At 33.7% G+C, this 12,278-nt stretch overlaps 1 protein-coding gene across 1 annotated transcript in view; it reads right to left on the bottom strand.

Moving 5' to 3' along the window:
- The window catches only part of LOC115214535 (PHD finger protein 24), a 33,481-nt gene extending 22,439 nt beyond the window's left edge, over nucleotides 1-11,042 (bottom strand). The window contains exons 1-3 of the mRNA XM_029783742.2: nucleotides 10,022-11,042; nucleotides 8,496-8,684; nucleotides 4,577-4,655 (exon numbers count right to left, since the gene is read on the bottom strand). Coding sequence (XP_029639602.1) covers nucleotides 4,577-4,655; nucleotides 8,496-8,684; nucleotides 10,022-10,264 — 511 coding nt within the window. The 5' untranslated portion in view covers nucleotides 10,265-11,042. The remainder of the gene's footprint in view (nucleotides 1-4,576; nucleotides 4,656-8,495; nucleotides 8,685-10,021) is intronic.
- Nucleotides 11,043-12,278: the final 1,236 nt, after the last annotated feature.

Here is a 12,278-nt window from a genome sequence, read left to right as displayed (position 1 = left end):
AACCTTTTTTAAAATTTTTTCTTTCTGTTTATTTCTGTGTTCCTTTCTGTTGAGGAGCATAGGTTCGAAACGTAAAAGACTTTCTCACTTTCCTAGCGTTAAACTAATACATCTGTTTGTTGTTTACACACCCGTCTTCGTCTTTTATTTTGTTTGTTTTTTGTTAATTCCAACTATATATATATATACATGATGGGCTTCTTTCAGTTTCCATCTACTGAATCCATTCACAAGGCTTTGGTTGGCGCAGGGCTATAGTAGAAGACACCTGCCCAAGGTGTCACACAAAGGGACTGAACCTGAAATCATGTGGCTGGGAAGCAAGCTTCTTACCACCCAGCCACTCCTGCACCTATATATATATATATATATATATATATATATATTATATATGTATGAATATATGCACACATTTATCTATGCTATGTACATATATTTATGTATATATACACGTGTGTACCTGCATATATGAGTTCCTATACATATATAAGTATGTATACAGCCATAAACTTGGATGTGCGTGTGTGAGTGTGTATGTATATGTGCGTATATATATATGTATCTGTGGATGTATACGTGCATCTAAGCACGAGCACAAAAACATTTTCGTCTAAGTATCATCTTCCTTTCAACTTCTACATCCTTTTCTTTCTCTTAGCAGCTACAACAGTGAAGGATCATTAGCTCATTTTCTCTAAACTAGAATGTATAATTGTATAATTTTCACGTTCATATTTGTATATTTTGCGTTTCAATAATTTTTGTCTGTTTTTTACTCATTCTCAAATTTGATGGACACATAGTGGTACATAAGCCGACTCAGAAAATCTCTAGTGAGATATTTTATTGATGTACTTGAAGAGACCTAAAACGAGTCGAAACATGTGTTGTACGCAATAAAATCTCATTCCATCTATTTTATTAATACTGTTACCCCAACTGCCACTACGAAGCTCCTGGAATAAATTTACGGATAACAACAGGTAATTGAAACTGTGCCAGTGCTTTACTTATCATCCATTTATACATTTTGTATAATTTCTCCATTATTTGATATATATATATATATATAGAGAGAGAGAGAGAAAGAGAGAGAGAGAGAGAGGTAATTAATCGGATAAACAAATTAAATGTAACAGATTGGGTTTGGAATACAACATATGTATGCTCAGCTGGATGATTAATGTCAGTGTGCACACACGATAGAGTGTAAACACCCTGAGAGAAAAGTTGGACATCAGAAGCATCAGATGTGGTGGGCAAGAGAGATGACTCTGCTGGTATGGCCATGTGGTGCATAATGATGAGGATAGTTGTGTGAAGAAGTGTCACACACTAAACAGTGGAGAGAACCTGTGGACCCAGGAAAACATGGAATGAGGTTTTGAAGCATGACCTTCGATCATTGGGCTTTACAGAGTCAATGACAAGTGACTGAGACCTTCGGAGATATGCCATGTTTGAAAGGCTGCAGCAGGCCAAACTGGTCCGTTTAAAAGCACCTTTCAATAGTTGGGCAATATGTGATGCTTATGAAGACCTGTTGAACCAAGTGAAATCTTAGTCACGGCTTATGCTAGTGCTGCCTGACTGGCACTTGTACCAGTAGCATGTAAAAAGCACCATACAAGTGTAACCAATGCCAGTTCTGCAAGACTGGCACTTATGCTAGAGGCGCGTAAAAATCACCGTTTAAGCATGGCTAATGCCAGTGTCACCTGACTGGCACCTGTACTGTGGCACATAAAATGCACAATCCAAGTGTGGCCAATGCCAGTGCTGCCTGACTGGCACCTGAGCCAGTGGTACGTAAAAAGTACCATTTGAGTGTGACTGATGCCAGTTCCACCTAACTGACACCCATGCCGGTGGCATGTAAAAAGCACCATTTGAGCATGGCTGATACCAGTGCTACATGACTGCCTCCTATTCCGGTGGCATGTAAAAGCATCCACTACACTCTCGGACATCAAATGACGACGGCGATGATGATGATGATGCAAATAGAGAAAAAAAAAGCAAAGACAGGAGACTTGCAGACAATGAATATTTAAGTATATATATAGATATTTATATTAATAGTTCAAACTTACACATAGTATGAACGACAGAAAAAAATTAAAGGACAAGATGTAATTTGTTATAAGCCCAACAGCTGTTTCTAGAGGCTCAGAAATCCATCAATATGTTGTAGAGGTATTTCACCACAATATGCAGGGCATAATGGAAGTAAACAAAACATTGGATAAATTGAGCCTCTATTATCAAGATCTTACATTTCAGATCATGATGCTGACAAATTCTAAAGGTCTTTTTCTGCCCAGATGATAGAGGCTTGACTTATCCAATGTTTATTTACATTGATGAGACTATTTTCAACTGAGAATTTACAACCATATCTTATTGTTCAAGTAATCCAATTCTGTGTATATGCATATATTTATTTGATTGCTGACATTTATCAATGATTTCTCCTATTGTTTTGTTGCACCATTTTCTATCATTGCTAAAACTGTCAGCATTTTTGATGACACAGGCAAGCATGTACTGTATAAATAATATACCTACTCAATTACCTTATATACATATATGAATGTATTCTTCTTTTCTGACTTATGAAAATTCCTCGGACAGTAGTGTGTGTGTGTATATATGCTATGTACATATACGAAAAGTTGTAAAAATTTTGGAAATGTTATTCCTGTACAATTTGCCTCTGAACATATGTTTGCATGCATTGGTTATTTCATAGAATACACACACAAAAAAAAAAAATATTCAGCATAACAACAAATTAACAATTTAAACTATTGTTTTAAATCATTAAATGTCATTATAGCAAATGTTTTTTATTTGTACTCATAAAAATGAGGAAGAGTTGCTTTTTAGTGAGAAGTTTCCACTCAATACAAAATCTCTTAATCATATTCATAAAAATCTCTATACTGGAAGATTTACAGTAAATCCAGATATAGATACTGAAATCTGTATAGATATACAAACAGCAAAAGAAATCTTTATACTAGAAGAGATTAGATCTTAGAAAGATCTCTACTCACTTAATTTAAAACTTTTAAATGATATTCTGATATTAAATGACAATCTGTATGTTGATTAATGCAGGGTGTGTGAAAAAAAAAATACCTCCCATTCACCAATCTTGATAAAATTTCAGCAGCAAAAAATCAGTATCCACCAATTCAAGCCATGATCATAATTAAAAAAGAAATGATAAAACATTAACTACATGAAGACACCATTATCACTTGCCTAACTTCACTAGCACCACATTAATGATTATGTAAAATGTGGGAGGTTTTTCGGATCTTTTCTGTTTGAACGGCAGTTTTTAACATAATTTCTAGGTAACTAAAAAATTTTAAACTTCGTATACTGGTAGAATGTGTTTATAAAACATCTTTTCTCTTGGCTTTATTGAGAAAATTCTTGAGTTTGTAAGATATTTGTTGTTTTTTTCCTTCAATTTCTGCAATTTCAACCAATCAATGACGTCTATTGAGGTAAAAAACATTCTGTGCCATATGAATATGTCCCTTGTTTAAGAAACAGATTGGGTTTATTTACATTTGTGAAGAAAAGATACCCTTCCCCCCACCCCTAACCCTAACTAACCCTAATCCTAAAACAGATTGAAATGCAATAGATCAATACTAGGGTCATAATTATGGGTGACAATTTCATATGACACCGCTATAAAAAACTGCCGTTCAAACCGAAAAGATCTGGTTTTTCTGCTGTAGCAAATTCCACAATATTTTAAGCTTCATAAAATATATGCAAATCTAGAAACTAAGTTTTTAAGACAAATATGAAATAGGAATTTTTACTATATGTATGATACATTTTGGACAATATGTCTAAAATTCAATTTCTCTTGGCTATTAAGGCAAGTTGGTATGCTCGTGACATTTCTCAGGGCATTAAAAGAAATGGTCCCACCTGGCAAGTGAAACTGCACCTGTCTAGCAAAGTTTATGATTTGTTTTAAATGTTATAGTATACACTGTATATGAAATAGAACTGTGATTAATGTTTTGAAGAAGGTAGTGATCTTTATACATTCTTGTGTTATAAGAACATCACAGAAAACTTTGTGTAATGAGAATAACAACTTCACAAATTCCATCATCTTTCTTTGAATTTAACTTTCAGAAAAAAGGAGCTAAATTCAATGGCAATTTGATGAAACAGGTGTCAGGTTTACATAATTGCTGTTGTTTACAGACAGAATTGTTACTACCATGTAGTACTTATAACTAAATGGATTCTATCTCTGAAAACTTAATGATATAAAACGTGCACACACATACACACATGTGCACACACATGCATGCACACACACATGCATGCACACACACACACTTTTTTTCTTGTTCTCCCCTGCTTTCATTATTTTGATACCAATTTTCAAATAGATGTACTGAAATGTAAATAAAGCATTATTTTAGCACCAGTGCACATGCTAGCACACATACACACACACACACACACGTGTGTGTGTGTGTATGAAGCCATTAATGGAAACAAAAGGTACTATAACAAAAATTAGCGTTACCTTTTTTTATTCCAAACTTTTCAAGCGTCCTCATCAATGAATTATATTCCTCAATGGTAAGTAAAGCCAAAAGATCCTCCTATATAGTAAAAAGAAAGTGAGTTATATGCTACTTATGGACAATTTCTCTTTGTTATTTTGAAAGAAATTCAAGTCTGTGACTTGTTTTTGAGTTCTTGGTGAAATCGGTTCAGGTTTAAAAAGTCAACAATTGTAAACCTTAATTTTCCATCTCACCAACTTAATCTAAAACTATTAAAAAAGGCAGAGAAAAAACAATCCAGTTTATTATTTCCCAAAGGCACCCTGAAATCATAGCAAGTACATCTAAAATTAGATAAGCAGTGTAATGATTAGCATTTATTTGACATACAGTCAGAGTTGTTTACTGTAATGTTACCAAATCATGTAACAGGCCCTGGCTTTTATTTTTGTTAATAAACTTAAACACATTAAGGTAGATAAAAGCATCCTTGAAAAGAGACTTTGTCATCATCTTCTCGGAAACTGCAGCAAGTGTGTAACAAACAGGATCTATAAAAGATGTTCAGGATTATAAAGTGCTCATAGATTACCTTTTTTTTTTTACTTGTTTCAGTCATTTGACTGCGGCCATGCTGGAGCACCGCCTTTAAGATTGTTCATTTTATATAGCAGATAAGTGTTTATATTATCTTCATTGCTTATATAATAATTTTCCATACACAGTATTTAAATTCTTATACACACACTGAATATACATTTATTAAGAAGATGCAGAATCATAAATTACAAGATTTGTTGGGGAACAGCTCATTAAAACTCCATAAATCACTTCTCTTTTATTTTTTGCTGTTTCCATTTAGCTTTCTTTGAATTATGAGCATTTCATTCCATGATATTTAATTAAATTTTATCCTCATTTTGGAGAAGATTGACTCGTTAGTTATAAATCTGATTTACTTCTTAGATATCTGATAACATTCTTTCCTTTTGAATTTTTAGTTTTATAATTGGGTTTTCTGTTTCTAGAACATAATGTTTTTGATGGAGATTAATTGTTAGGTAAAATAAATCTGAATGAAAGATGTGGATAAAATATATGTAATTCCAAGATAAAACTTGATGAAAAAGAAACTATGTTCAGTTGAATCTGAGACACTTGTACCTACCTGCTCTCCACAATTCTACTGAAGTTTTTAGCAAAAATTAATCCAAGTACCTTATGATACAATCCTTGGTATTTAAAGGAGACAATCAGAATTTCTAAATTTCTGAAGGACAGATATTCAAATAACTACAGCCAATGATACAGTTTCTATCAAAGTGCTTATATTGAAAATACTGCAGGCACTGCTTCTTTACTGTTGGTGTCAAATATAACTGGGAGTTTGAATCAAGTATTTAGGGAGTAAAATGGTTTGAAATCTAAAATACTAATACTGAAGCAAGATGGGGATACTAATAATATGTTTAATGTTTTATACTTTACTCTAATTAGTGTATTTATTCTGAAACTTCATTTATAGGAATATTAAATCAACCTCAGTAACCAAGATAAAAGGGTAAATAATGAAATATAGTTTCCTTCCAGAATATAAGGTGACAAATTAAAGAGTTTAAACTTGAAATGTTCAATGAGTAAAATAATAGATTTTCACAGTTGCTTCTGTATTGATACCAATTTTCTCCCAAGCAAAATATTTGCAGTCAATTTCAACTACTACTTAAGACTACATAAACTCTACAAAGTCAAGGTAGTGGATATTCTTTTTCTTTTTTCTCTAGGCATAAGGTCTGAAATTTTTGGGGAGAGGACAGCCGCTTAGGTCAACCGCAGTACACAACTACTACTTAATTTATTGACCCCATAAAAGACGAAGATGGGTGTGTAAACAACAAACAGATGTATTAGTTTAACGCTTGGGAAGTGAAAAAGTCTTTTATGTTTTGAGCCTACGCTCTTCGACAGAAAAGAACACAGAAATAAACAGGGAGAGAAAATAAAAAAGGTTTAGTGGCTAGCAATCTATCATAGCAAATGCCGGACAGAGGGGTTACATAGGAGAGCTAGGAAGAAGGGGGGATAATAAAGTAGTGGTGATCCCAAAATGAAAGTGCACGTGTATGTGAGAGCGTGTATGTGCATGTGGAAGGGGGCTGGTGACCTTGGTGTGTGCGTGTGCATTTGTAGGTGTGTGGATAATGAACCTATTCGTTGACTATGTTGAGGCCCAAATATTCTCAAGTTTCACTGGTCCCATTCCCAAACTATATGGCCGTTATATTGACAACTGTATCGGTGCGACCTCATTCTCCCACAAACGTCTAGACTCCTACCTCTCCTTAGTCAAATCTTTCCATCCTGCCCTCCTCTTCTCCTGCACTATCTCTGACACCTTTATCTCCTTTCTTGACTTTTCGTTCAGCATTCATCACTCCACTCTCACCACCTCTATCCACTACTGGTCGCAATATAACTTGTGATAATTTTTTTACAAGTCTAGGATTGACTTGAACGCTGCTTAGCAAGAAAACTACTTTAGTTGGAACAATTAGAAAGAACAGAGTTGAACTTCCAAGTGATTTCAGAAACAGAAATGAGAAATCAACAGCATAATATTTGGATTTCAAAAGGATTCTATGAGTCTAGAAAAATTATGTAGTCACACTTATGAGTATAATGCACTCATAGCCTTCAATTGATTCAAAAAGTGCTGAAAGGAAATCTAAAGTTATTACATGTTATAACAAAACAAAAGGAGGAGTAGATACCCTACATAAGATGGTAAGGACATACACTTGCAAAAGAATGACTCGAAGATGGCCTATGGTTATATTCTACAGCATGATTGATATAAGTGCAGTGAATGCTTTCATAGTTGCCAAACAGCTTCACTTGCAAAGTTTCAAGGATAAAAGAAGACAGTGTCTAATTCAGTTAGAAAAGGAACTTGCAGGAGTTAATGCTAAACAAGAACATAACAAACAATTTTCTAGTTCCACTGACATTTCTCAATTAAACAAGAAAAGACGATTTTCAACCTCATTTGAGATTCCTCAGCCAAAGAAAAAAAGGAAGATGTTCTTTGTGTGACCCCATCCCCCAAAAAAGACAGGAAAACTCGTACTACACGTAAGAATTGTAATATGAATGTTTGCCAAGAACATTCCAATGTTATCAGCATTCACAGCAACGAAGAGCTGTAATTCTGTATTTTTGTAATTTTAAAAGTTTATAATATATTCTATAAGCTGTATCTTTTTTTGTTAAAATCTGTGAGAAACAGTAATTCTTTGTTCACCCGATAGCATATGTAATGTAGCTAAGAAATAGCGGTAGTTTGAATAAAACTTAATTAAAAGAAAAATATTGGGTTCATTGGACCCAGTTGATAATTAATGACATACATTTTCGGTAAAATTACAGATTAACACCCGCACGATTTTCACTAAAAAAAAAAAAAAAAACTGATTTTTTGCGTGGAATCAAGTACTGTGACCTCGTAATATGCTGTAAATCCCATATTTGGGTTCGGAAGGGTGGGGGGGGGCTTGATTTTTTGCGTGGAATCAAGTACTGTGACCTCGTTATATGCTGTAAACCCAAATATGGGATTTACAGCATATAACGAGGTCACAGTACTTGATTCCACGCAAAAAATCAGAGTTCTTTTTTGTGTGAAAATTCCGGGGAGGGGGTTACCCCCCCCTTCCCCTCCGGACCAATTCCGAACCAAAATATGGGATTTCCAGCATATTAGGAGGTCAGGGTACTTGATTCCACGCAAAAAATCCGAGTTTTTTTTTTCTTAGTGAAAATCGTGCGGGTGTTAATCTGCAATTTTACCACATTTTCTCTGGTAGACCAAGGTTATGAGGAAACAAATTACAGGTCGGAGCACTAAAGTATAGTGAAGTCAATAATTGTTTTACTTACACAGTTATGGCAAGTCCAGCTCTCTTCACTCATTCGACAAGGATCCATGTCAAGCAAAGTACCATTGCATGTTTCTACATAATATTTGTTGAGGCAAATTTTGTGGAAAACTAAATCACAGACTTTACAAGGTTGGTTTTCATTTCCCGTATACACTCCACAATAACTACACACGACATCGGAAGATCCCTGGAGAATTTAAAATATTAATACGTGTTGATTTCTTATCATAATATGTTTTAAAAAAATCTATCATTTATCGATAGCTTTCGAAGATTTCCTATCCAATGGTTTAAATCAGGGGTTCCCAATTAGGGTCCAAAGAAGCTTTAAGAGGGTCCACGAGTAAAAAAATTGTAATTTGTGGGTCCATATATAAATTTTGTTTATGAGAAGTACCTGTATTTATTGAAATTTCAAGAATTGCATTTGGAATTTTAGTTATAAATATAACGAAATTGTTTCACTGTTAGTTTTTACTAACCTACAAACAAATATTTTATTTTAAAAATTTACATGTGCATATAAGGGGTCCTCAGATGATAAGATAGTTCTCAGGAGGTCAACAAACAAAATACGGTCGGGAACCCCTGGTTTAAATGTAACATGTAACGATGACTAGAAGTTCTCTGAATCTAGTTTACGACTTTGTTTCGATTCCTAGCAGAAACTATTTCACTTTATGTTAAGAAAGACATAAACACTATTATTTTCCTAGAACTCTTAGGTTCCATTCCTGTGTAAAAAATAATTATAATTAGTTTATAAGGAAACAGATTGGTAACAAACGACTGGTTCCATTACATTATAAGAATATTTGGCAACACTTCTGTCAAAATACAAATTAATAATTTTATAACCGTAATGATTAATTTGAACCTGCTCACACTAATTAATTTATTTATCTATTTCTCTTTCAAGATGTTGCTCTGAGAGAAAAAATGCAATCGCATAATTGAAAAAAATGATATTTCTACTTTCACCTTTGCATTGAATGAACTTCTTGAATAGAAGTTTATTGCAAGCTGAGAAGAAAAATATATAATCTGTCAAAAGAGCGAAATTCTTCACCATTACACTGAAGTTCTAAGTTTTAATTATCTGTAGCCGGTCATCACTAGGAAACTTTGTTCAGTCATTAACATCTGGCAGATGATAGAAATAAAGGCATAAACAGATAAGGTGTTACAACAAATATATTACGTTCCTTACTGTCCTAAACAGAATATCAGGAATTCTTTCCAGAATATTGCAAGCAAGAAACTAGTATCATATCCGAGGGCGATTTGTCTCTCATTTGCTTAATACGGTTAAATCGCACCTGATCGATTTTTGCAACTAGTAAAATATTTATCAGTTTACAAAACAAGCTGGTAACTATTCAGTATTCTCTATATAAAGGTCTGATCTAGTAGTTTTGGCTATCCTTCTTACTCTCATTTACAACTTTGAAGTGAGAATCATTTTCCCTATTCCTTCGCTCTCAGTTTAAAATATTTATATAAAAATGAACTCTGTTACTTAACTCTTTTCGTTGAAGAATAAGGTATATTGTTTGGTTCGCTTGGTAAATCAGCATTCCGTAGGCGTTCGATTTTGTTCAAATTACTGGAACCTCTTGTAGCTGGACGTATATAGTCAGGACAAGTCAGTAATTGATCAGTATTTGGCATGTCACTTTTTGTACGTCGGTGTCGAGAGGATTTGCGACTAAAACGTCTTTCCCTTAAAGAGGAAGAACGAGTAATTTTGGTTGAACTGCCTCCCATAATGTGAATAAAATGGCAAATTAGAAAGATGATATCCTGTTTCTTTTAACTCGATGTGTGTGTGTTTAAAGTATGTATATATTTTGGGGTATATACTTGTATGTATATATAATAGAATTAGATGATTTTTTTTTTAACTCTCGATTCTATATGTCAAAATAAAACATAAAAACACACTGATATAGTATGATCACAGTTGTTCACTTTTAGGAGCTTTGTCAAAGTGGCTTCCGACTCTGAATTAGTTGAAAATTCTTATTTTATCAATTTTCAAGTTCTTGCTGTAACTTAAGACAATAATATATTGTTTTGAGAACGATTTCAAGCAGTCTTGTATATTTTGAGTGGTATATAAAATATGAAACAAAATTAAAACATCCAGTCCAATATTCTTAAGTTAAGTGTTCATCGTGTTTGTTTCCATGAAAATTAAAGCATTATCCATTTCTTTGGTTGCTATCAATTAAATAAAACCATTTCGTGTTTAAAAAAATAACATGTAAATTTCATTTCGGAGACTAGCTTGAGGAATAAAACCGATTAAAATAAATGTATGTTGAAAAGAAATGTACAATACAGTCTATGAAATGAAGTAGTAAAAGGATATCCTTGGCTATTTACAAGAGCAAAATATTTCAACAGGATACAAAATTGATTGTTTTAGGAAATTCGACAAGAAACGAGATGTTCACACCAAATTGTTTCAAATCTTGTAAAGTTATTACAGTGCAACAAGCCCACTATAATACAAAAGACACAAAATATTTGCAATCAATTGATATAAAGCAATAATAATTTCACTAAACACCAATAATAGATAAAAATAGTTTAATGTTCAGGAAGTAGCATAACACACACACACATACACACACACGCAACAATTAAATTTAAATGTTTATTTACATCTTGACCCGGAAATGAAAATTTCCCCAAAAAATATATTCTGGAATGGGTGTAAAACAATGTGTAGGAAACGAATAGGGGAAAAAAAAAATGCGCGCAAATCAACGGGAGGGTGGAGAGGGTTGACTTTGGAAAATTCACAAGATCCAAGATTTTCCCTCATAACTGTATAGATATGTGTGTGTGTGTATGTGTATATGTGTGTGTATATGTGCGTATATATGTGTGTGTATATGTGTATATATGTGTGTTTATGTATATATATAAAATATATATGTATATATATATATATATATAGAGAGAGAGAGAGAGAGAAAGTAATAACGAGTGAATGAGAATAATGACTGAAGGTGTAAGAATTAACACTTCCTTCTCTAAGCCTAGATTCGAAACCGAATCCAAGAATTCTCGGATTCAGTTTCGAATCTAGGCTTAGAGAAGGAAGTGTTAATTCTTACAGTCCTTCCTAACATCAGCCACTTCATAGAGTGTACTGCATGCTTTTTATATGGCATCAGTACAGTAGCATAGTTTCTTCGGCTGGATGCTCCTCTTAACATCAACCATCTTTACATGGCACCAGCCCCAGTGGAGTCTCTGCAGTAACTTTCAAGAGCAAGACCCCTTGAGTGGGGAAAGGTTAAAATATAATAGAGGAACAGAGATATATATCTTGCAGTTGAAGAAATACATGGTAAAGGCTAGAAAGGGAGGCAGAGAAAGTTAGAGACGTAGATAGGGAGACACGGCTACCCCAGCTGAGAAAGGAAAGAAAGAGAATGGAGGAGACCCAGCATGTTTGAGTATTTTATAGTCCAACTTGTCTTATAGCAGCTTACAATAAGCTAAACTGGTTCCAAACTTAGAATTCTCTTCGCGCTTTTTAAATGATTATTTAGTTGTTTCCATATTTAGTAAGTCATATATAAGTGATGCCAAACCTGGTGGGTAGATAAATACTGTTCTGTATGGCTGAAATCTGCATTGTTGGTTTCATATTCCATTGTCAGAAATCTTTCTAAATGAGAACTTCCTTCTTGTAAACAACATTATTTGTGGAATGTTTGTAATTTGGTGTGTGTGTGTGCTTGTGTATGTGTGTATATATATT

Source organism: Octopus sinensis, linkage group LG7 (assembly GCF_006345805.1).
Source record: "Octopus sinensis linkage group LG7, ASM634580v1, whole genome shotgun sequence".
NCBI classification, from domain to species: domain Eukaryota; kingdom Metazoa; phylum Mollusca; class Cephalopoda; order Octopoda; family Octopodidae; genus Octopus; species Octopus sinensis.
Note: the sequence above shows the minus strand (reverse complement) of the source record. Positions and strands in the feature narration are given on the sequence as shown.